Genomic DNA, 27397 nt, shown 5'->3' with positions numbered 1-27397 from the left:
AATGTGGTTTTTATTCCAGAAAGTCCATTCATTCTGAAATCAAATGTTAAAAGCAAACAAAAGTTTAAAGTACTTTCGAACATTTGTCATCAAATATTTGTTACAAAAATCTATTCGTGTATGGCCAGAGTCCTAAAAAAATCTCTTAGGGCTTGTTCTCACCAGATGTATTGTCATTCATTTTTCTTAGGCAGGCAAAATTCCCTGAAGTCCTGCATACTGTATTTGCCACCTAAATCAAACGCATGAACCTCCAAGAATGTTTGTAATGCAGGTCAAAAGACATTAACCACTTGCTTACTGGGCACTTAAACCCCCCTCAGTCCCAGACCAATTTTCAGCTTTCAGCGCTGATGCACTTTGAGTGACAATTACGCGGTCATACAACACTGTACCCAAATGAAATTTTTATCATTTTTTTCCCACAAATAGAGCTTTCTTTTGGTGGTATTTAGTTACAGCTCGGAGTTTTATTTTTTGCTAAACAAACAAAAAAAGATGCAAAAAAAAAAAAAAATCATGTTTTAATAGTTTGTTATAAAATTTTGCAAACGGGTCATTTTTCTCCTTCATTGAAGTGCGCTGATTAGGCGGCACTGATAGGCTGCATTGGTGGGCACTGATGGGCTGCATTGGTGGGCACTGATGGGCTGCATTGGTGGGCACTGATAGGCTGCACTGGTGGGCACTGATAGGCATAGTTAAGGCGGCACTAATAGGCACAGATAAGGCGGCACCGATGGGCACAGATAAGGCGGCACTGATGGGCAAAGATGGGCACAGATAAGATGGCACGGATGGGTGGCACGGATAAGTGGCACGGATGGGTGGCACGGATGGGCACTGATAGGTACCACAGATAGATGGGACTGATGGGCACTGATAGGTGGCACTGATAGGTGGCTCTGATAGGTGGCACTGCTGGGCACTGATGGGCGGCACTGCTGGGCACTGATGGGCGGCACTGCTGGGCACTGATGGGCGGCACTGGGGTGCAGCACCTTTGAGGCAGATTTTGGGTGGCACTGTGGGTGGCACTGCTGGGTGGCACTGTGGGCACTGCTGGGTGGCACTGTGGGCACTGCTGGGTGGCACTGTGGGCACTATGGGCACTGCTGGGTGGCACTGACAGGGGGGCACTTACTTTATTTCAGGATGGCACTGCGGGTGGCAGGTGGGCACTGGCAGGGGGCAGGTGTCCGTTTAAATTGCTGGCCGTGATCGGGACTGATGTCCCGAACACGGCCGCCGGCGATCGGCTTTTTTTTTTTCTCCTCGCGCTGTCAGCGCGAGGAGGAATACTAGCCGATTACCGGCTCCGTTTTATCACATGATCAGCTGTCATTGGCTGACAGCTGATCACGTGATAAGGGGTCGGGATCGACCCCTTACACGGATCGGTGATCAGGCGAGTCTCACGGACTCGCCGATCACAGAGCGCGCCGCGCGCACCCCTCAGGGGGCGCGCAGGCCGCTCGTAACCGGGACTACGTCAATAGACGTAGTCCCGAAAATGTGGGTCCGCGCTATTGCCGTCATTTTGCAATAGCGCGGATCCCAAGTGGTTAAAGGGTATGTGCAGTCACAATTTTTTTTTCAACAGGGTAGAGAAAGTGCCAAAGCCAATATCCTGCTATTATTTGGAGTTTATGTCCATTAAGAGATTTCCTTTCACCTCCTGTCATCAAGATGCATCAGGAAATGAGGCTAAATCCTAAAAGCAGGGGATCTCCCAGAGGTAGCAAGGGTGAAACATCTCAGTGTGGACGCAGACAGCAATACAATCCTGCCAGAGGGTCTAACCATTCTCCATTCTATCAAAAAAAAAAAAAAAAAAAAAGTTTTGCCTTTGCCTATAATTAGTCTATTCGTTTGTCTACCTCAGTGCTTCTCAACTCGTCCTCAGGGCGCCCCAACACTTCATAGTTTCAGGATTTCCCTCAGATGAAACGGCTGTGGTAATTACTAAGGCAGGGAAATTGATCGAATCACCTGCGCAAAATAATGGAAAGCCTAAGAACATGACCTGTTGGGTCACCTTGAGGACTGGAGTTGAGAAACACTGGTCTACCTACATGACTCAGATTCACTCCTTCACTTTTCAGTGCTCATATAAAAAAGGCTGCTGCTGTTAGCCCTTGTACACACGATCAGACATTCCGACAACAAAATCTGTCAGATTTTGTCCGACGGATTTTGTCTGAAACTTGTGTTGCATACACACGGTTGGACAAAGTTGTCGGAAAATCCGATCGTACGTAACGCGATGACGTTATTTCATTACGATGGGACTATGTTCAGGCTAGTAGCCAATAGCTTTGGTCTAGGAATCTGATCTGTGCATGCGTGGCACTTTGTCCGATCGGAATTCTCTACACACAATCGGACAAAGTCCGATCGGATCATGTTGTCGGAAAGTTTTACAGCCCAGCTCTAAAACTTTGTCCTTCGGATATTCCGACGGAAACAGTCCGATGGAGCCCACACAGAGTCAGATTATCCGACAAGACGGTCCGATCGGACATTTTCCGTTGGAATGTCCGACCGTGTGTACAAGGGCTTCTAATGGGAATACAGACTGCCCAAGTAAGTTAAATAAGACATTCTTATACGATCATATGCAATAATTTAGAAGCACCAAAAAATTTCTGTTTCTCTTAACAAGCACTTCTTGGAGATGAGTAGATCTTTGTATAAGTTGATTTTCATACACAGCTTGCAAAAGTTAGGTCATGTATAGCAACTCCACGAGAGGGGACCGACATTGTTTTGTGAGGTGCCAATTTGCAACTACAGATGTTTAAAATGATGTTGCTGGATAATCTCATACAAAAGGAGGACTCGAGTTCCAGGCCAGGGCGGCTAAGTTGACACAGGAAACCACCGTCAACTAATTTAGTTTGGTAACTGAAAAGCCTTTTTAAGTATTGCCATGTAGCCCAAATATTGGCACATATACAACAAGCCCCGGCACGACAACATCAGAAGCAGACAGCAGTGCTGACCCCCACCCCTTCCCCCACCCTGCCTTCTGGAGACATTTCAAAGTGAACACTGGATGGGATTTGTTGTAGGGTCTGAAAATGTTGTTTGTTCTGTCATATCCCATCTAGGAAAAGGCTGCAATGAGATCAGCTGGTAACAATGGGGAGATTTAACACAGTGGAGTCCGCACAACCTTGTACAGGGGTTAAACACACACTCTGCTCTCGCATTCACATCTGCAATCTGTTGCTGCAAAATAACTCCTGTTGAGATTTTATTAAAAGAGTATTAAGGCAGCTTTGCCGTTTAAGAGAAGCCATGCTGCATAAACAAACCTTACCCTTAAATGCCATTAGTAGACAGAAACACCTCAGAAGGGAATAGGTCTGAGGTCATGAGAGAGACAGACTACTTAAAATTGATCTTGTTTGATGAACCATTCAAAGTATGGAATGTGTACCAAATTCCTTTATTGTCCCAGATGAATATCATAAGCTTGGCCGTACAACACAGACCTTGTATACGAAAGGGAAAGTGTACTTGTCACCTAAAGATTCTTCTGGTCAGCTGGCATACTTGCACTGCAGAAATAATGATGGGAAGCCGCTTGGTTGCTAGGAGTATGAAGAACTCTTTAACACATGATTAAACTATTGATTTTACAGCTTTAGTGGCAATTCAGAATACTGCTGTGGAATGATCTTTTGCATCCACTTGAACAAAAATGTGGACATTAAAGAGGAAGTAAACCCTGATAGGTTTACTTCCTCTTTGATTCCCTGCAAAGGTAAAGCATAATGGACTACTATGCATCGCATAGTAGTCCATTATGTGTCACTTACCTGACACTGGAGCCAGTGAAGTCACCACTGTCCCCTTGTGTATGGAGCCTCCATCTTCTTGTAGGGGTCTCGCTGCTCCGGCGCTGCCATTTGACAGAGCCGCAATGACGTCACTCCCGCGCATGTGCACGGGAGCTGCCACTCGTGGCATATCGCTGTTAACAGCGGTGCGCTCAGTAGACAGCGGTGCCTGTCTTTTGGCAAATATCTCCTAAACCGTGTAGGCTTAGGAGATATTTCTTGGACCTACAGGTAAGCCTTAATCTAGGCTTACCTGTAGGTAAAAGTGGTTTGTAAGGGATTTACAACCACTTCAAGGATTTAGAAAATATCTGTCAAGAAGAGTGGACCAAAATCCCTCCTGAGATGTGTGCAAACTTGGTCACCAACTACAAGAAACGTTTTACCTCTGTGCTTGCCAACAAGGGTTTCTCCACCCCACGCCACCAAGTCATGTTTTGCTTGGGGATCAAATTCTTATTTTACTCACTGAACTGCAACTTAATTTAAAGCATTTGTTTTATGTGTTTTTTTTTTCCTGGATTTTTGGTTGATATTCTGTCTCTATCATTTAAAATATACCTATGATAAAAATTAGAAGCCATTCATTTCTTTGTAAGTGGGCAAATTTACAAAATCTGCAGGGGATCAAATAATTATTTTCCCCACTGTATATGCCAGTTACAAAGCAGTACATGGTTGCCCAATTAGAGTAACATGCAGCCTGATAGTACCAATTTCCATCTGAGGGCTTCCAAAACAGGCAGTTTGCTTTTGGACAAATTATTATTTTTCAGCATTAAAATATTAAAGTACAACTAAAGGCAAAACTTTTTTTTCATTTTGGATAGAATGGAGAGGGATTACAACACCTGTTAGTTTTTATTGCTGTCTGTGTCCCCATCAAGGAGATTCACCCTCTCTATATGACTGTTTACCATTATTAAAAGTGTAAGTAAAAGAAATTTCAAATTTAGGGTTATATATCGGTGACCACGGCATCATGGAATAGGGGAGCACCCCTTTACCACGCGATTGCTCCGTTAAATGACTGAACCATCAGTTGTAAATAAGCAGGCACATGCCAGGTTCATATCTCCCCTCTCCATACCGATCGGTACAGTGAGAGGAGAGGGGGAGATATTGGGTGCAGCAGCGATGTGGGCTGGATCTTTAGAGCTTTGTGCCCATTCCAGCCTTATCCATCCATCCAAACCCACAGCCATCCCCATCCCTGCTCAGCTATCCCATCCATGTTCAGCCATCCCCATCCATGGCTCATTCATGCCACATGAGTTCTCATCTGTGCCACATCCATGCCATTACAGTGCCCATAAGTGCCACTACAGTGCCTCACAAAAGTGTAATAGGTAGTCAAATTACATTTTAAATGTATGCCCCTAGAACACCTGATGGTGGTCCCTGCATGTTGGGCCTTTGTATGTGGCCAGGATGTGGAAAAGTCTCACAGATGTGGTATAGTTATACTCGAGAGGAGCATCAGAATGTATTTTGAAGTGCAATTTTGTACATGCTATGTGTTAGAAATATTGTATAAATGGACAACTTTGTGTAAAAAAAAAAAAAAAAGATTTGAAAAAAAAAAAAAAGCGTTTTCATTTTCTTTCCACATTTTCCAAAAACTTGTAGAAAAAAAATTACATGTTCAAAAGGCTCTGAATATACGTTGGGGTGTTCGCTTTCCAAAATGGGGTAATTTTTTTGTCCTGGTGCTCCAGGGCTTTCAAAAGTGCATGAGGTAGTCAAGAAATGATGTGTGTGATTTATGTCCCTAGAAGACTTGACGGTGCTCCCTGCATGTTGGGCCTCTGTATGTAGGCAGGCTGAGTAAAAGTCTCACATGTGATATCGCCATACTCAGGAGGAATAGTAGAATGTGTTTTGGGGTGCAATTTGTGGTATGCATATGCTGTGTGTGAGAAATAACCTATTATATGACAAATTTGTGAAAAAAAGAGAAAAAAAATCTTAACATTGCAAAGAATTGTGGGAAAAAATTACAACTTCAAAAAACTCACTATGCCTCTTACTAAATACTTTGGAATGTCTACTTTCCAAAAAGGGGTCATTTGGGGGATATTTGTACTTTCCTGGCTTGTTAATGTCTCAAGAGATGTAATCAGTGCATTAGGTATGATCAATTTTCAATGATCGGCACTATAGGTTGTAGACTCTAACATTCACAAAGACAAAATAATATACATGGATTTGGGTTATTTTTTACCAAAGACATGCAGCAGTATAAATTTTGGCCAAGATTTATAAAGAAAAATTACCAATTTGCAAAATTCTATAAACGAAACAAAGAAAAATGCATTTTTTAACAGAATTTTTGGTCTTTTTCTAGTTATAGGAAAACAACAAAAAAAAAACAGCAGTGATGGAATACCAAACAAAATCTCTATTTGTGTGAAAAAAAGGACTAAAATGTCATATGGGTACAGTGTTGCATGACTGAGTAATTGTCATTCAAATGTGAGAGCACTGAAAGCTGAAAATTGGTCTGGTTAGGAAGGGGGTTTAAATGCCCAGTGGGTAAGTGGTTAAGTATGCATGCTCCTGGAGCTACAGACAAACAAGGCACCCTCTGTTTAATGTTTTTTTTTCTAGAATAACAGTGATCACAGCAAAATGCACCAACCCATTCCAACTAAATCAGGGGTGATTTGGTCATTTACACCGAGCTGACTGCAGTATGCTGATTTATTTACTATTAGTTACACCAGTTTGAGTGTCATCATTAGGACTGTGTGTCAATGAACATGCTCAATAATCTTATTATGTCAAAAGATGGAAAAGAGATTATTTTCTCATCTGAGCAAATTCTCATCTGAAAAATAAAAACACCACATAACTTTTTTTATGGCTGGCACATAAGCTGTGTTTTCATCAAATAGTTTCATACTTATACTGTACTGGTGCCATCAGAAGCTGTGTGAGGTTTTAAAACTTGGCCAACACGCAGGCGGTCAGGAAAACCAATTTTCGTGTATGGTTTTCTACTCAAGTTCTATGCGACATGGCTTATACAAAGTGGCTCCAGCTTTAATTTATTGCAAAGGGCAAAGACTTAGCAGGTAATTTCTGTTAATAAGGGTAGCAAAGTCTATAGATCTCTTGGTCGTAACTAAAATCCATGGTACAAAGCCCAGAAAACAATTGTTTATTCGTAATGGTCCAATGAAAATCAATAAAAGTGGCCTCTGGGACAATTATACCGATTTGAATAATGGCAGCAATAACAGATGGGGTGTGGCATGGAATGGGAACCTCTGGTTGGCGGTTAACCAAGGTCCTGCAGGGCACTGTGCGCCAGCCCAGCTCTTGTTCAGAATTCTTGGTATGCAGCAATACCTCACCCTCTGTAAAAACAAACCAAATCTTTGAATTCTCAAAATCCCAGCAGGCTTGCATGCTCAAGACTAAAAGCCCAGTACAAAACACACAGGCATCTAGAAAATGAGAAGTAGTACTTTAAAGGGGAATTAAAGTCCTGCATGCCAACCTGCAAGTGACTTGAGTAGGCTTCATAGGCACAGGATCATGGTCACTTCAAATAAAGAAATGACCCCATAAGGACTAAATATTGTGCTCAGTGAAATATGCAATTAGGCAGAGACATAGGAGATATGTAGGATCCCAAGGCTAACAAAGGAGCTTAAAAAAATATCTCCTACTCTTTTTGTAAATACGATTGTATTGGAGCTGGATTGCACATTTTAGATAATCATTTCAATCCTGCTGAAAGCAACCAACACCTACTATGTGGCATCTTCACCCCTGAATGAACTCATGTCTGCATAAGAAAAAAGATACAATTTGTAAGCCCCTCCTCAGCAGATTTGGGGGGTCTTAGCATGTTACATTCCATACTCCCAAACCATAAATTATACCATCCAGCTCTTAGTAGGGTGCACATTCACAACACTAGCTGCAGAAGAGTGCTAAACTATAGTGTCCCTAAAACAGTCATGAGAGCAGATACATTCTAGCATTGGTCTTACACACCTGCAAGACCTCTGTATTCAGAAAAGCTCATGAGTATGAAACGGATTGTACAGTTCTAGACATAGCAGGGGCATGTTGGGCATCTGCAGACAGACCACTGCTTCCAAACAGACATCAAGGATCCTTGCACTGCAGCATGCTGGTTGGGAACAGAATTTTTATCTCGGGCTGTTTCTGCTTTCTAAGAAAAACAAACTAAGACCTTGCAGACCGTTTGTTTTTATACACCTGCAATGTATTTAGCAGATTTTTGCTCCAGCCACAATGACAATTAGCATACCTTGCAAATTCCAGTGGCAAGAATTTGTGGATTCCTGTGACTGGGATGACAGGTGTGTGTGCGCAGAGCCGTGGCCATAGTTATCGGGGACCGTCCGCAGCTGTTTGTACAGGCAGAGAATACTTGCAGTGATTGTGGATGCAAACAGATCACATCCAGCCAGAATCATCTCTCCCTAGCCGCAGGTAAATCGCTGGCTGTACAAACAGTTGCACAGTTTTGTATGGGCTGAGCAGCCACAGCTCTTTGAACACACCCTTCATTTCCACATGCAAAAAAATTGTAAAATTCTTGCTGCTGAAATTTCCAAAAGTTCAAATTAGGTATTAACTATCATCAGGAGTTGTCAGCTGTGTAGTTCTTAATGAATTGTACATATCATATACAGCATACTTTCTGTCATCTATAAGCATTTAGTGCTAATTTGTAGACTGAAGAGTGTGCATGTACATGAGTGTAGGCCCTCTGCCATAACCAGGATGTTAATAAAGCTACAGTGTGGAGAATCTCTGACCGAAATTAAAAGAAACCCATAGTAAGAGAAGTATAGATACTTCCATCCAAAAAAAAAAAAGAAGCTGTCTGTCCTCCATTATGTATTGTGTCCCTTCCTCTTACCTTCCTTTTTATAATCAAGGTCTCCTTCCCATTTCTTCGCTCTACCTTCTCATCTTCTTTTTTTCTCATCTAGATTCTCTACCAAAGAGTAGGTGGTGAACCTCAATCACTTCCCCCATTTGGACTTCTTATTAATGACCCCAACACAAGAGATAAATACATCATTTTATCTCCCCACCCATTTTTTTCTTGGAGGTAATCTTAATATAAGGTACCTTACTCGCCATTACTAGGTCTGGACATTTTACATTCTCTATATCTGGTATGCAAATTAAAATACTGCTACCACTGATTCACAATACAGACAGGCAGCTAACATTTTCAGAAAGGTAAAATTGCACTACAAAATATGGGACTCATCTAACCCATTCTGCTGCAGAATTGCTACAGAAAAGAGGAGGTAGAAGGCAAAAAACACATTTCATTTCAGGTATATGCGTTGACAGACGTTTTAACGCAATTGTTTTCTATGTGTCCCATTCACACTGCAATGCAGCCTGGAGCTGTGTATTACTGGATTTTAAAAAGTATAGGCACTTATTTTAATGTTTTACATAGCTATACCTGCAAAAGGGGCAAGCACGAAATGATCTAGCAGGACTTCATTTTCTGACTAAAGTTCCACTTTAATAAGTGATTGAACAGTACTGACTGGCATTTTCAAGGCTTTGGATATCTTATTATATCCTTTACCATCTTTATAAAGATCCATTACCTTGTTACACAGGTCTTTCGACTGTTCTTTTATGCTCAGTATCTAGCCTGCTCAGTGCATCTATGTGAGAGCTAGCAAACTCATGGACTATTTATACACAGAAACCAATTGCAACTTCTGATCAGGGCCCATTTGGGCAATTTCCGTTATGATCATTTAAAAAGGAACCAAACAACTACCATGTGATAATAAATGGCTTCATATGATGATCATCCTCAAATAAAAGTTTTTAGGCTTGATCAGTCATATTTTCAATATCAATGCAAAATCGTCACAATTTGCACCAGGGTATGCAAACTTTTAAGCACAACTATATTTTCTCATGTACAATAAAGGACACTCTCCCTTCATTGTAATGGTTTTAGGACCAGTTCACACCATGAACCGCACAGGAATGTGCTGTGCATTCCAAATGCGATCCTGGCGCAGTGCGATTTCAGCCTATTTATTTAAATGGGCTGAAATCGCACCAGATCACACCAAAAGCAGTGCATGCCTTACTTTATAAAACACACAAGAGCCGGACTGTATGGTACTATTGTATATACGATCCGAAACCGGTAAATGCACTGCGTTTGGGACAAGCGTTTGGGGTGTCATTGACACCCACTGCAGATGGCAACTGCAGAACGTTTGAACACAGTGTGGGAAACGCGCATGGAATGCAGGTTTACCACACTGCGTTCTAGTGAGATGTGGTCCTAAAAAGCTAAATAGGCCTTGAATGTGGATACAGCGAACTTGCCATGGATTATACAAGTGAGGTACAAAGCTGGTGAGCTGAATATAAACTGATCAGAAACACCTGAGACAGTATAGACCCAATTACTAGAAAAGGGACAGCACATTTTATATATATTTTTTTGCTATGGAAAACATATACCAACATTCACAATGGCACTTCTGGGTAAAATGGTGCTTTCCGACCAAGATGGGCCATATAAATAAAATAAAAACATTTAAAGTTTTATTACAATTTGAATTATAACTGTTCTAGGCTAATTATCCTGTTCATTAGTTGCAACATGGTTGATTATATCTCTTACATTGTTGTTTGAATTATATATTCAGTAAACCACGTTCCAAGCAATCTGCTTACCTTGTACCTCATTTTAGGACAAGAGTAGATATAGAACCCCATGTAGTAGTAGCACAGGTCAGCAGCTTTCCCATGTAATTCCCGGGTGAATGAGATTTCTCTGTTGGCAGAATAAAAGCCATATAGGACAGTCCTTCAATACAGTTGCACATTGCAGTAAAATACAGCATAAAATATATATGACTATTGTAGATTCTTTCATGTTTCCTAGGGCCTGCAATAAACTTCCATTTCACAGCACATTGCTGCAAATAACCTAGATACTTTCCCAACAGCTAAAGTTGTCACTTTAACCCAACAGAACAGACATACATTCAAGAAGACCAGAGGGAACCTCCTAATTTGCAGGAATTTTCTCTTGCTTCCTTCTTTGGCCATGGGACAGGAAATAAAAGGTAAATCTCCCCAATGAGGCACAGATGGCAAAAAAAGTGACAGGGGTTATAATCCTCCCTAGCCAAAATGAAAATAAAAGTTGTGCCTATAGTCCTCCTTTAAAGTGATTGTAAAGTGTTATTTTATTTATTTTTTTAAAGAAAAAAACGAGAAACATGTTACACTTACCTGCTCTGTGCAGTGGTTTTGCAAAGGGCAGCCTGGATTCTCTTCTTCTCGGGTCCCTGTTCACTCCTCCCTCCCATCGAGTGCCCCCCACAGCAAGCAGATTGCTATGGGGGCACCTGAGCTGCAGCTCCGTGTGTCCATTCAGACACGGAGCTGCCGTTCAGCTCCGCCCCCTCTCTATCCCGATTGGCTGACTGACAGCAGCGGGAGCCAATGGCACCGCTGCTGTCTCTCAGCCAATTAGGCAGGAAAGTCAGGGATGGCCGAGGGACTTGTGGACATTGCTGGACAGAGATGGGGCTCTGGTTAGCATTAGGGGGTGCTGGGGAGGCTGCTGCACACAGAAGGCTTTTTATCTCAATGTATAGAATGCATTAAGATAAAAAAAAAACTTCTGCTTTTTCAACTCCTTTAAAGTGGATGTAAACTCACTTATCCTTTCTAAACTACTGCAATATTGGTTATCTAGAAGGATATACATGCCTCCTGCACGTATACTTATCTGTCAAATGTCTCCCCTCTGTCTGCTATGACACACGAAAAACTGCAGATTCTGTGGGTGGGTCTGTTTTCCAGGGCTCAGTGGGTGGAGTCGTGATGTCAGTAGACTCCCCGCCCACCTCTACACTCCCCTTATCAACATGCATTTTCTCCTGTGTATTTCTTACACTGAACTTCTGCTATGATCTCTAACATCCAGTCAAAACCCAGAAAAGTCCTCACATGACTTCAGCATGCCCAATCATGCTGAGGTGTGGAACAGCCAACCCTTGCAGAGCAGCAGAAGAAAGGAGTGGGAGGGAATTAATAATGCACGTCTCTTTGGCTAGTGCAGGAGATATGTAAATCACCTGTCACTCACAGCAAGGGGGAGGATTTCTCTGTTTGTCAAGATTTATCTCTTTGAACAATAAAAGAGGTATAAATGTCCAGAAATTTTTATCAATTGACCATTGAGGGACATAAAAAAAAAAAAAAAAAAATTTCAGAAAGAGTTGGGAGGTCCAAAAGCTGTCCAATTGAAGGGTGCGTAACAGCCCCCAACAGCACAAAGAAAGGACTAATAACTGCATGTACCACAGGACTAAGCCCTTGTACACACAGTCGGACATTCTGACAACCAAATCCATTGGATTTTGTCCGACGGATTTTGTCCGAAACTGTTTCATACACACGGTCGGACAAAGTTGTCGGGAAAATCCAATTGTACATAACGTGATGACGTTATTTTGTTACGACGGGACTACGTTCAGGCTAGTAGCCAATAGCTTTGGTCTAGGAATTTGATCTGAGCATGCGTGGCACTTTGTCCGTCGGAGTAGGCTACACACGATCGGAGCATGTCCGATCGGAGCATTTTGTGGGAAAATTTTACGGACAAGTTGGAAAACTTGGTCCGTCAGATACTCCGACGGAAACAGTCCGATGGAGACCACACACAGTCGGATTATCCGACAAAACGGTCCGATAGGACACATTCCGTTGGAATCTCCGACCGTGTGTACAAGGGCTAACAGATGGCCAAAGCTGCATCCACCTAGGTAGATATAATGGAGGGAAAAACCCCAAACCCATACTTCTCTTTTAAATCTCCATGCACACTAGCGTTTTTTTTAGAGCTCCTAGAAGCTATTAGCATTTTTTTTCCTGCTAAATAGTGTTATTCTATGTGTCCATGCACACATATAGTTTCTTACCAGCAGAAAAAAAATGCTAAACGCTAAATGGATTTTATTATTTTCTTCTTCTTCATGCACTGCAAAAACAATAATAAAATGCCAATGCTCATAAAAGCTGGCACAAAAATGCTATTATCAGCATTTTTCATCCAGCATTTTTTTCTAACTTTGTTTGAGCTTATTAAAAACGCTAGCATTTTTTTTTAAGCTAAAAAAATGCTGCATAAAAAATGCTGGCAATAGCTTTTTGTAGTAGCGTTTTAGGAGTGTTTGCATTTTATTAGCGCTTTTGCAGCAAAAAGGGTAAAAAAAAAAAAAAAAAAAAAAACTAAAAAAAAAAACGCTATTAGTAGCAGCATTTAAGAGCAATTCTGCAGGAAAAACACTCCAAAAAACGTTACAATAAACACTTTTTTTTTTTTCTTCTAGACATTGAAGCTCAAAAAACGCTAATAGCCTAAAGTACTGTGCCATGATGGACACATAAGATAACACTATTTAGCTTCCAGTAGTAGAAAGAAAATGCCAACAAAGGCTTCTAGGAGCTTAAAAAAAAACACTAGTCTGCATAGAGCCTAAAGATGGATTTCTCTAAAATGCCTATAAAGAGGTAAATGAGATCTTTTTTTTAAAGTGCTGGTCATTCTTTTAGTTTGATTTATGTTAATGTGAATAGACTGGGAACAGGCTTGCATTTTCCTAAAACACTGCAAACACCTACTATATATTGTTTGTGCTGTGAGATATATATATATATATATATATATATATATATATCTACACACACACACACCTATACTGTATATACACATTTATGTACAGTCAATGTTGTTTTCTTGAATTTTCGATTTTGAGTTGAGGAAGGGTTAGAACCTCTACTGTTGCAGATTTTCTTTTGCTTCCTTTTTTGGTGAAACCATTATCAGGAGGACAGGTGGTCAAGCTAGATGAAAAACCCAACAAGAATTCCAATCCTTCCTCGCTGTTAGGCTGGGTTCACATTGCAGCAAAGCGGGAACGCTGCGAATCCGCGGCGGGTTCCCGCATCGCATGCCTTCCGGTGGCAGTTCACACTGCCCTATGCGAACTGCTGGGAGTGTCAGTGAAACGTTAATGACACCCCCAGATCAGTTCGCATATCGCAGTGCGATCTGCAAACTCGGACAGGAATCGGATCGCATGGTGTGAACACCCATGCAATCCGATTCTGCTGCGGACCGAAAAAAAGGGTTCTGTGCGAGTTTCGGCCGGATGCAATGCGAATTCAGCCATACTATCTGTATGGCTGAACTCGCATCGCACAGACAGATCGGATGTGATTTGCACTGCAGTGCGGTGGGAATCACATCCGTTCTCATAAACCGCTGCAATGTGAACCCAGCCTTAAAAACAAGGACAGACGATATAAACTCTTGACATAAATTAAATGCACAAATTATCTTTGAAAATAAGCATTCCTATACAGCTTCAAAAAGTTGAGATAGAATTTAGGAGCTACTTCGCTACTTTAGAATGTTTTATATATAAAAAAAAAAAAAAAAATGGTCCACCAGCCCATAATCGTAATATAAAAAATAAAAGACAATTTCTACATTATTTAATCACTTGAAGACCAAGCTTTTTCTGGCACTTTTTGTTTACAAGTATAAATCATTATTTTTTGCTAGAAATTTACTTTAAGTATATTTACCACTTTTTTTTTATAATATGAAAGAGTATGTTATGAAGAATGAATAGATACCCAACGTGTCACACTTTAAAATTGACCAATGCTTGTGGAATGGCGTCAAAATACGGTACTTAAAAATCTCCATAGGCAAAATTTTAAATGTCTTTACAGGTTACCGGTTTAGTTATAGAACAGGTCTAGCGTTGGAATTATTGCTCTCACTCTAACGTTTGCGTTGATACCTCACGTGTTGTGGAACACGCGTGTGCAACTTACGTGTGCATTCACTTTTCTTATTTATTTTATTTTTACACTGTCCCTTTAATTTTTTTTTGATCGCTTTTATTCCAATTACAAGAAATGTAAACCTCCTTCGTAATAGAAATAAGATAAGGATGACAGGTCCAAAAAAAAAAAAAAACTGCTTACTTCCACCCTGGACCGGAAGTGACGTCATGACATCGTTCCGGTCCTCCAAGGCCAAGCGGATCTACTCTTTGATCGCCTGAGTGACAAAAAAGCAGCACTCTGATCCTCTCTCAGTCAAGCCAGCGAAAACTATAAGCCCGAGAGACACTGGCAATCGCCTTCTGAAAGCGCTCCAGTGCCTCATGAGCCACTCGGAACATTTTGAAGAAAGCCAGCCGCCGGCTGAAAACAACAATACTGGGGTTATGGCTGATATCTTCAGTCATATTCCCGGAAAACCGCAACGTATATTTACTTTGTATTGCGATCGGCGAGTGGTTAAAACACCTTTACAACACCGTGTTCTTGTTTTATAGACTTTTTTTCATTTATTACAGGTCCTTATATAGCACCGTCAATTTACACAGCACTTTACATATATTGTACATTCACATCAGTCCCTGTCCTCAAGGAGTTTACAATCTAAGGTCCTTAACTTCATGTTTATAGATACACATAGTAGGGCCATTTTAGACAGGAGCCAATATATGACTTTGCATTAGGTAACTGAAATTGCCAATCAGAAGGATATCCCATTCTTTCTTACCTCAGAGCAGAGTAAACCCCAAGGGAAAGGAATGAGTAATCAGGGTCATAGTAGAGGTACACTGAAGATACACAAAAGGGAAGGATGTCAATGACACCCACTGCAATTATCTTCCCATCCAATAAGTACTGCTGGTGAAAAGAGCCGTAACCACAAGCAAGACCATCTGCCCGGGTCTCAGACTAGAAGAGAGAAGAAAAAAAACAATAATATTATTATAATACATATAAACCTATAATAAACCTATAATAATTCGAAAATGGTTACTTTTTAAATGGTTTATATAGTGACAAACAACTTTATACAAATTAATGACAAGAATCAAGACTGATACTTTATGAATTTATAATATACATTATTCATTAACTTGCTACACAAGGATATCTGTTCAATACTAAATGTGCACATAACAAAAACATGTTCCATCCATGTCAGACATTTTTTACCATTTGGTCACATTAACACACAAAAAAAGGACATGGAGGACAGAATGTACATGCTGTTGAGGGTATGAGTATAGTAACTGGCAGAACACAGGACTTAATCTCTGAAAATGCTTGCCTGCACAATTAACCCCATTGTAGCTTACAGGCATATACCCCTAGCTTTTAGAATAGTGGTCTCCAAACAGCGTCCAGTGGGCCAAATGTGGCTTCTTTCTTTTATGCAGCCCTTGGGGCACTTTTTCTTCCACTGATATGATGCATTATTCTTCCCACTGACACCAACAAAGGGGCACCATTTCTTCACACTGATACCAATGATAGGGCACTATTCTTTCTGCTGACGCCAACAGGGCATCATTTGTTCCACTAACACCAACAATAGGGCACTATTCCTCCCATTGAAAACAGTGATGGGGCAAAATTTCTCTAGCTGACACCAATGATGGGGCACTATTCCTCCTACTGATACCAATGACGGGGCACTATTCCTCTGACAGAAAATATATTATGTGTGGGGGTGGGATGTTAGGATAATTTCAACTTTAAAAGGCATCATCCCTTGCGTAATATACGTATATAGAAATGCAGAAAAGTGGGACTTTGTGTATACCTCCAATGGTATGATATAAACAGACAATTGAAATATTAAAAAAGGCACTTTATTTAGCATATTACAGGTGTACAATTTAGCCATCCAAGATTCCCATGGCCTGGAGATCAACTTGTGAAGGTTGACGGGGGGAAACCCCCGCTTCATCGGGACCTCGGATCTCAATATGAAAGTGCTGTAACAATACACATACTGTTAGGCCTTGTACACATGGACGGACTTTCCGACGAAAAATGTGTGATCGGATTGTGTTGCCGGAAAATTCGATTGTGTGGGCTCCATCTGACTTTTTCCGTTGGAATTTCCGACACACAAAGTTTGAGACCAGGAATGTAAAATTTTCCAACAACAAAATCCGATCATTTAAATTCTGATTGTGTGTAGACAATTCCGATTGACAAAGTGCCACGCATGCTCAGAATAAATTACGAGATGAAAGCTACTTATAGTTTATAGCCCTGTCATACGTGGTCTACGTTACCGCGTTCAGAACGATCGGATTTTCCGACAACTTTATGCGACCGTGTGTATGTAAGACAAGTTTGGGCCAAAATCCATCGGGAAAAAAAATCAGACGGATTTTGTTGTTGGAAAGTCCAACCGTGTGTACAGGGCATTAGTGAATTATCACTTATATAATATATACACAAAGTCACACTTCTCTGCATTTCTATATACATATATTCCTCCCACAGACACCAGCAATGGGGCACTATTCCTCCAACAGACACCAACGATGGGGTACTATTCCTCCAACTGATGCCAATGATGAGGTGCTAATCCTCCTCCTACATACCACAGGAGCTATGCAATCTTTTTACTCCCACTGACCACAGTCTGGCCTCCTAAAGTTTCAAGGCAAGTAAACTGGCCCTTTGTTTACAAAACTTTGGAGATCCCCGTTTCACAAGAATAGCCATTTGAACCATAAAATTGTGTCTAGCAACAGTCTGATATAGACATCCACATTAATATGTTGCCTTTGCTTTTTAAAACTATTTAAAGTGGTTCTAAAGGCTAAAAGGTTTTTTTCACCTTTGTGCATTCTAGACAAATGAAAAAAAAATCCTTTAGTGTGCAGCTCCCACTTATACTCATTTAAGTCTGATCTCGATCCAGTGATGTGCACGAGAGCAGCAGCTCTCCCAGGTCGCTCCCTTCTTATTGGTTGAGATGCAGCCATTGGCTGATAAACACAGCCAGTAAGGAGGGACCCTGGGGAGGGGGCAGGTCTTACCAGCGCTCTGTGTCTTCTGAACACAGATCGGCTCAGGAGCGAGCATACACCAGTGTCCCATAGCAAAAGGCTTGTTATGGGGACACTCGGCAAGGGGGGGGGCAGAGCGTTGGCGGGGGACCCAAAAATCAGAGTATCAGGGCTGCTCTGTGCAAAACCACTGCACTGAGCAGGCAAGTATGACATGTTTGTTATTTTTTTTTAATTTAATTTACAAACACTCTAAATAATTTGCCATGGTCTGCCTTAATTATGCCAGAAAGTGACAAAGATGCACGTTTTTTAATTTGTATCAAGTAGTTTGAAATGGCAAAATACATTACTAAATGGAATTAGGTGGTACTTGTTACCATGCTATGCAATACGGAGCTATGTTTTCCTATAAACTAAGGTGGGATGTGGCAGTTTGAACATTTTATGACAAACTACAAGAAAAAAAAAAAACTCTGGTGTTGTCCACATGTCTACTTGCCTAACACATTTATATGTCAGTGTAGCTTACCAACTCTTTACATTTATTTTATATTATGGGGAATGCAGCAAGAGGAGTGAAACTACAAGTTCAGGGGTAAAAAAACAAATGTATAAAAGAAAAACAAATAATAATTAATGGCGTTCCCCATGACACAGGTCTGTACCAAAGTCCTCAATTGTAAAATCCACACCGCTTTCCTGTGCCCGGGCAGCCGGAGGTGGCATGTACAGCTTGCTGCATAGGTGAATGGCTGTACAAACCCGTACTCTTGAATGCAGATGCTCCCGTGCATCAGTGTTTACCAGAGCATGAGCTTTTAGCTTATTTCCTGACCGCGTCAGCCTCTTATTCGGGTAAAACCACTGTATGCATACGAGTGGTTAAACGCTGGTGCATAGGGGCAGCCGTGTTCACAAGAATACAGGTGTGTACCGCTATTCACTTGTATGGCAGGCTGTAGATGCCACCTGAAAATTTCAGAGCGAATAAACATCTGTGTGCTTGAGGCCTTAAACAAGCCCTCAATTATCTCTCTAGCCATAGGTATTGTGGAGAAATTTGCCCTCAAAAGACTACAATAGGGGCACTTTCTATTTCAACAGAATTTTGGAAGTCTTCCAGCCTTCTATTGTAAACAAACCGGAGAGGTTTCAGATGTTAGAAACGCACCCGTCTTTGTTGTGATCTTTGAGGATGAATTACTTCACAGTACAAAGCAGCTAGAGAAGTCAGGGGTGTCGTGTTTTAGAACTTTTACTGCTTGCACAAAATATATTTTGTGCATTTATTGTCCATAGTCTAGGCACAGGTGCTCTTAAATGATATGATTATCTCTCTAATATCTGATATAACTGACATCCCTTATATTTTAATAGTAAAAGTTGGCCATACATAGGCAAGTGATATTTAAAGCTAGGCTCATAGAAAATAAGTACATACTAGATAAACTAGAACCCCCAACAATGCTACATGGCTCTGTAAGTTAATCCAGATATTTGTCCCAGTATACTACTTAAAGGATGACAGCATATCCTTTAGCACCCACCATTCTTTGCCCTTCCACTAGTTAATGCGTTGGATGTAAATATCAGAAAACAGTACAGCACACAATGGCTTACTGCTTCCTGAGACCATTATTACAGGATACATACCATTACAATGCATTCCTTTTAATGCTGCATACCATTCGAAAGAATGTAAACTTTCAGGAGAGCATTATACCCAATAAACCACACACTGTTAGGGCAGGGAGAGATTGTTATCAATGCAATCCCCTCACATAAAGGCCAGTGCTAAAGGGCACACCAAACGTTAGTTATAGTATTAAGAATTACTGTATCCACCTCCCAAGAACCACTGTATTCCCGCAGTGGTTGAACATGTATTTATACAGTTACGGCACCTCCAGCACTGAATGTATGTAATGGCAAGGGGTGCAGTGGCATGCTGGAGGGTCTATTGATGCTGGCTATTGAAGGATCTATTGTCACTGGGGAGGATCTACACCAAATTTACAAGTAGCTATTAAGTACTGAATGAGCTGCGTTTGCTGCTCTTTAACCTTGTGATCGGCTGTGTCCAATCACAGCCGGTCACATGTAAACACGGAGATGCCGGTAATCAGTGCTCCTCGCCTCACACTGACAGAGTGAGTGGCGAGGAGAGACGATCAGCAGCATCTCCACGCAGGGGGGCATCTACACATGTAATCAGGGCACTGATCATCAGTGCCCTGATTATAATATAGTGCCAACTGTGTCACTAATCAGTGCCCACCACTGCCCACAAGTGCCCCCACTGCCCATTAGCGATGCCAGTCAGTGCCGGCTATCAGTGCCACCCATCAGTGCCCCCCATCAATGCCGCCTATCAGTGCCACATATCAGTGCCCATAAGTGCGGCATATTAGTGCCACCTCATCAGTGCCCATAAGTGTCACCTCATCAATGCATACCAATTCATCCTATCAGTGTCCATCAGAGCCGCTTCATCAGCGAAGGAGAAAAATTACTTACTTACAAAATTTACTGACAGAAACGAAGTAAAAAAAAAAATTTCAACATTTTTGCTCTTTTTATTATTATTTTTTATGTAAAAAATAAAATAAAAACAGCAGTGATTAACTACCACAAAAATAAAGCTCTATTTGTATAAAGCTCTATTTGTTATTCAAAGTGCAACAGTGCTGAAAGCTGTAAAATGGCCTGGGCAGGAAGGGGGGGTAAGTGCCCTGTAGGCAAGTGGTTAAACTAAGTAGTATGCACATCGGCTGTTAGACAGAGATGACCATCACTACTGTACATTACACATACGGAGGTTGCACCAAAATGTTTTACAAACTGAAAGCTGACAGAAGATGAGCTTTTAAGAAACAAACTGTAATGTGAACCTAATGTCTATGGTTTATGTACTTTAAGTTGTAATTGGGTACATTACATTAAAGACTCTATAGAGAAAATATTGCATTAATGTAAAATTTCTTTGGGTTGATTAATTTTTTTATCTTTTGTAATTTTCTTTCAAGGTCAAATCAATATTATTTTGATCCATTGTTGCGGGGCCCTTAAACGGCATGGAGCCCATATGCCAGTACCTACTCTGCTTATTGGGTAATGCAGTACTGCCTGCAGTTTGTGAACAGCAGAACTCTGGGGGAGGGAGAGGTAGTACAAGGAGCTAAGCAGTTGTACTTCAGTGCAAGAAGCATGCTGATAAGATGATCGAGAAAAGAGGGACAGAGAGATGAGCTCAGCAGTCAGCTGCTTCCCCTTTCACAATACAGTTCCCGGATGGGACTGCTGTGTGACAGAGCTGTGTAATTCTTAGGACTGGATGAACACAAATACAGTTCCCTTTGGTGGGTAAAACAGTTCCCATATGTGTATTTCATCTTTAAAGTGGTTGTAAACTCTCCCCCACAACTTTGTCCCATGTAAATCAGCATGAAAAACCCTAATGAACACTGCTTGAAGATATCTCCTTACTTGCTTAGTATTGTTGAAATCCTTTTTGTTCTTTAGAATGACGTCACTGAGCATGCTCAGAACTCCCCCGATTACGGCACAATATGTTCTTGTCTATCTGTTATCAGGACTTCCTAAGCACCCCACTGATATCCCAGGAGGCTGCAGAATCATTCAGAGCTTCCTCCTACACACCATGTGACCACGTGACATCACATGCAGTGTAAACCTGGCCATTACTGCAGTCTTATCAGCTGAAGCTGATAAGACTGATAAAGGCAAACATTAGACAATAGGCACAAGTAAATACTATGAAATAAAACAAGTCAGCTATGAACAGGGAAGCAGGGTTGCCATAGAAACGTTGGATTGAGAAGGAGGCTTGGTTAACAGTACAGGAAGTGCTCAATGTAAGGGCAGAAATACACTCCACTGTGGACTCAGAAAACAATACTTAAGATGGCGCTGCCTTACCCCTGGAAACAAGTTTTTAAAGATTCTTTAAACAGTAAGTAATATGTGATTTGGGCTGGATTACAGTGGCAATAGTTTGATAATTACTTATTACAATGGACTAAATGAAAAGAAGCATCAGAGTGGGAGAGTTTTCCTCCTCTTTAAGATAGCTGTGGAATAACCACACAAGTCATTTTGGTGGTATCCAAAAAGAATACAAATATAATGGTGTGTGGGATCACAATGAAACTTGCAGTGCCAATCTAAGCTTGTTGATCAGCCGTTAATTTGTGTATTCTAGAGTGCTGGATCCTGCTGTCAGAATACAACGTCCCAGCAGGGGAGATTCCTCCATACACCTTGTTTTTTTGACCATCCAGCCTGCTGAATGAAGAAAAAAATATAAAATCTGCCCATCTATAGCTTTACTCTGGACTGTTCCCATTTCACGGCAAATTACATTTTTTGTGCTATAAACTTTACTCTGGTCAAAAAAAGTTTAGCAATCTTCACCTCACATAGACATGGCAGGGCAGAGGGGGAAAGCCGACACCATAATAAACTGTTGAGAAGGAGCCTAGCAAAGACAGCAGGAGGGAAGGCCTAGCAGAAATTTGCAGCTACACATGGTGATGTGATTTACAGGCACAGAATGTGAAACGGCACGAAATGCACTATACAGGGAAATTAAAGACGTGCACGTGGAGAGGATTAGCAGAGAATTTGCCATTTCAAACATATATTAAAGGGCTTTCTGTAGCCGTAGAAGCTGGCACAATTTGGCATCACAACGAAGAAAGCAAGAGAGCAGAGGGACGTTTTTTTTTTCAGCTCCAATAAAAAACACCAATAATACTGGTGAAGTATGGCCTACAAAAAAAAAAAAAAGCATTATGTTCAAAAAATTCTAAGATGAACTCAGAAAGCAAAAATTCACTATGTTTTAGGTAACTGTCCAAATTTCTAATTAGTAATAGGACGAAGGTACATTAATTCTTTCATAACAAGTAGCGTTTCCATATGTTTTAGGTAACACCTAAAAATGTTATTTTTTACTTAAGCAGTGCCCTGAAAAATCGACCCTTTCCTCCCGAAAAATAGGAGTGCACTTCCAGGTATGTGAGTGTGATTAGACTTTAATCATAGTCTCGTAGCAATATACAGGCAGTAACAGATCTGAAGAACTGTTGCCCAGGACTATTAATTTCATGAGATTTAGAGTGAAATGTTGTGCTGCATGCATCTCTCTGCTTGTTAAGGTCAGGGAACTTTAATAGGTTTGTAGGTCCTAACGGAATGTGTTAAACATTTTCTGTCAAGGGGGAGGGCTAGAACTAGATCGGTCTCTAAAATGCCTCCCCTAGGTATGTCTGCAAGGTGTTTCTCTTCCCCGCAGACATGTTTGAATGTTTTCCTGATATGAACATGCATGGTCGTACCATGAGCTCGAAATAGAAAACTCAGAAGCTGGACGTTTTTTCAAAGTAGTACACCTAAATTTTTATAGGAATTGTTCAAAGGAAACTTGTGCTGCGAAGGACTGATGAGCTGCAACTGTTGACCTTTCTTTCTAAAAAAAAAAAAAAAAACTATAAAAATACTAGTTGCCTGGCTACCATTCTAATCCTTTCTTAAAGACATAGGGCAACAATAAATATCAGATGTTTTAGCTTCCCCTGCTGCATGAAGCCAGAGACAGACAGGTAACTAGAAGGTGACCATTTGGGTGACCATTAATGTATTCCACTCTTAACGATACACCATCACTTTGCCCTTGTCCATAGCCCTTCCTCTGACCACTTTATACTTAACTCTGCGGCGCTCATTCTGTGGCTATCAACACAAAATACCCCTTGATTCTGAGCCCTCTTCTCACGATGCAGTGCCAATTGCTGAGCGAAGCACTGTCACATGACAGAGGGAGCAACATCAGCGCTCATTCTGAACCCCAACATCAGGTATTTTGGTTGGTCCCTGCAATAAGGGAAGGACTGGCTGGGGAGGAAGTACAAAGTGGTTGAAGGTGGATTTTTTCACTGACATAGTCACTTTGCCATGAATGGGTAAAGTGGCACACAACATATGACTGGAGTGGGTATGACTGGAAATGTCTCACTAGTATTACAAGAATGTGAAATGCTGAGGAAGCTGTGGAGGTTATCCTCCTTATTCCCACTGGAGTGTTTACCTTTAAGGATTTTTAAGGAAACTGTTTCCAAATCTATCCCCGTCTCCTATATAGCATGGCCTTCCTGATCAAACATGTGCAAATATTTTCTACTGACCTGCTATGACTTATTGCACATGGCTGCACTTTAAACCAGACTAAAGAGATCTATTTAAGGGTCCAGTAGTCATTCACAATGTCTTGCATGTTGCACATTCTTCCCATTTTCCTTCAGGATGTTGCGCTCTCCGTAATATATGACTGTGGGATGGACTACTCCTGGCTGCTATATACAGAAGTGTTTCCATGAACCATATCCAACTCCTCTGGGGTTCTGCTTAACTAAGTTTCTGTATAAATAAAACACAAATCCTCAGTGGCATGCTCTTGTCTGCAATCTTGCACTCAGTTTGAGATCAATTTATTGCATTGTTTCATGTGAAATGATCTGTGTCCACAGAGCACATCTCTGTTGAAAGTGTATTTTGTATGGCCGGGCTGGACACTTGTGTACATGCAATCTGCTTTGCTAGGCAACATAGCAAGCCCAAGCAGGATTACATTTTTCTACCACCCTAAAAATCTCTTATACAAATTAGTCAGGACAACATGACATCAGCAGATAGGTCCACTGTTTAACATGGACTGATTCCTTAGCAAAAGGAAGTCAATTAAACATCAAGGCTTTTTAGGGCAGACTTGAATGATTTTGAAATGATTATGTTTTCAAGTTTACGGGTTGGAGTTTTATATATTTTCATTTACTTTTTTTTTTTTTTTACATTTAGTATATGGTATATCCATTAAACTGTACTTGCAGAGCATGCTGGGTTTCCTGCACTTGTCACTCCTCATGGACATTCAGCTGTGTAATTTAACATAAACAGCAGGTTTATATACATTACAGTCTGGTAAATGGGTGTCTCTACTGCCTTGTGCTGTAGTTGGTAAATATAGAATATCGATATATAGTATTTCATATTCACCTAGGTAATAATAAATCTAGAATTTTAGCCCTAGACATACAACATATACACAGCAAAACTCTTCTTTTAAATGTATGAGAATTTTCAATATTCATTTTAAGTGCTGTATATCTTAAAACAAAATAAAGTGGAAAAACTATAAAATGTATCGGTATAAAAGTATGTAATATAAGAAATCTATAGGTATAAACTAAATATTTATAAATTTAGAATATAATTTTAGATTTTATATGTACAGACAAAAAAAACAAAACCTGGGTGTAAAGAAAAAAAGCAGAAGCCAAACACTGGGGCAATGACTGGGGCTACTAGTAGATCTAGTTCGTCAAGAGCAAAGGCTGGTCATATATAGGCAAATGACAATGAGAATGTGCAGGACACACCACCAGGACCTGCAGCAATTCTACGTTCAGACTTACTGGAGGTCTTCAGCTATCTTGCAAAGATGATGTTGGGTGTGTTGCTGTAATGTTAAGAAGAAAAAGGTTGGCTCCAAGTGAGCCTGCTCTCTGTGCATTTCTATAAGTGTCATAAAGCGTGTTTAAAGTTAGGGCAGTTTAAAGTTAGGGACCACACTTGATGTGGTAGGGTGGCTTCATACTTGCAAAAATGTATACTACTAAAACCTCTGTTTTTAACATAAAATTATTATTATTATTTTTTTTGCTAAAAAGTGCTACAAAGTGTGTCAGGGATCTATCGTATTGTGATCTACAGATGAATTGCAAATTGAATCACATTGGAACTGTTGCTACATGATAGTTTTTGAACTTCAGTTGAGCACTGCATGGCCCAATTATTACCAATGCAAATAATGATAGCATTTTTGGCATTTTGTGGCTGCATTATGTCAGTCAACATGCACACTGTATTAGTGTGATGCTAAAAGTCTTGTAGACCATTTAAAGCTTATTCTAAGCTAGCCACACACATTACAATCGTATTGTACAAACTCCTGTAGATTAAAAATGTATATATAACCCAATTTTGTTTTATTTTGTTTTCGGGAATAGTTATGTATCTTTCAAGTTCTTTTAAGGACTTACTGTATGTCCAATTAACTGCCTTCCCCCTCAGACACGACAGTAAGCCCCCATTCACCTCACAGTGCAGTTTCAGATATGGCTTGAATCGCACGACAATGGAAATCACATGGTTTTCAATAGTGTCTGTTCACTGTTTGCAACTCCTAACGGCGTGTTAATGAAAAAAGGTTCCTGTACTACTTAGGTGCGATTGCAGTCCGATATTGGCCCCAAAAGAATATGCAAACCACCTCACAGTAGCATCCAACTTAAATCCAAGTTTCACTATGTAATTGAACTGAAAGTCGGCTCAAAGTCAGATTGCAGCAGTGTAAATCTAGCCCATGCTAGAAAAAAATCTCTCTAAAGTGAGGGAAATTACCTCTTAAGACAGTTGTCACTAGAACAAGTACACCTTAAAGCGATATTAAAGTCTTGACATATCAATTTTCAATCAATATTTAAAAAAAATGTCATACTTGCATGCTCTGTGCAGTGGTTTTGCACAGAGCAGCCCAGATTCTCCTCTTTTTCGGTCCCTTTCCGGCACTCCTGGCCCCTCCTCCTGAGTACCCCCCCACAGCAAGCAGCTTGCTATAGAGACACCCGAGCAGAAGCTCTGTGTCCATTCAGACACGGAGCCGCTGCTCGGCCCCGCACGCTCTCTCTCATTAAGTCTCTCCTGCAACATCGCTGAATCGAGATTGGGCTCATATAAGAATTAGAGGGGGTTGATTTTAGAATGCATAAGATAAAAAAAAAATAAAAAAAAAAACTTCTGCCTTTAGAAGCACTTCAGAAATGTTGGATTTGTCATTATTTTCAGTCCTGATGACAATGGTCACCAGGACAAATACTACGGCTGCTATTACTCTACCATACTCTAGACAAAAAAAAAAAAAAAGATGTTACAATGTGTACTGCTAGTTTAAAATTTGTCATACAAGGGGGTAATCCTTCTGCTTAACACAAGAACCACAAAAAATGTTCAAATATCCACATGGGGATAGAGCGTTTCACACACAATTTGTCACAGCACAACATATATATATAGCATTAACTAAAGTCCTAGGGTACCATTTTGAAGTTCATGGGAAATTTACTTAATCTGACTCTAAAAGTCTTGTTTTTTCTTCTATAAAAATAACAAACATGTTATACTTACCTGTTCTGTGCAGTGGATTTTCACAAAGCAGCCCAGATCCTCCTCTTCTCGGGTCCCTCTTATGTGTTCCTGGCACCTCCCTCCTGTTCAGTGTACCCCGCAGCAAGCAGCTTGCTATGGGGGCACCAGAGCCGAGCCACAGCTCCGTGTTTTTTTTTTATATCAAAAAACCTTAATAAAATAAGATTAAAATGAAAGACATCTAAGATCAAGCAACAATTTGATTCAGTATGGCTTCTATAATCACACTTTATGTTGCAATCCAAACAATTTTTATATGGCTAATGAGAAACTTACCTCCAGAGGGGAATCGCAGAGGAATCTGGTGAACTTTAGGACCCAGAAAAGGGTGACATTAAGCAAGGGAAACAA

At 40.7% G+C, this 27397-nt stretch overlaps 1 protein-coding gene across 6 annotated transcripts in view; it reads right to left on the bottom strand.

The window, feature by feature from the left end:
- ATE1 (arginyltransferase 1) overlaps positions 1-27397 on the bottom strand; it is a 144342-nt gene that overhangs the window by 15218 nt on the left and 101727 nt on the right. For all 6 annotated transcript variants that reach the window (XM_077455377.1, XM_077455375.1, XM_077455373.1 and 3 more), the window contains 3 exons: positions 27323-27355; positions 15496-15677; positions 10569-10668 (listed from right to left, as the gene is read on the bottom strand). In XM_077455377.1, the coding sequence (XP_077311503.1) occupies positions 10569-10668; positions 15496-15677; positions 27323-27355 (315 nt within the window). The remainder of the gene's footprint in view (positions 1-10568; positions 10669-15495; positions 15678-27322; positions 27356-27397) is intronic.

The sequence above is a fragment of the Lithobates pipiens genome, unplaced genomic scaffold (assembly GCF_037356315.1).
Source record: "Lithobates pipiens isolate NorthernLeopardFrog02 unplaced genomic scaffold, aLitPip1_a1.2 Scaffold_25, whole genome shotgun sequence".
Taxonomy (NCBI): domain Eukaryota; kingdom Metazoa; phylum Chordata; class Amphibia; order Anura; family Ranidae; genus Lithobates; species Lithobates pipiens.
This window is presented reverse-complemented; position numbering and strand designations above follow the sequence as displayed.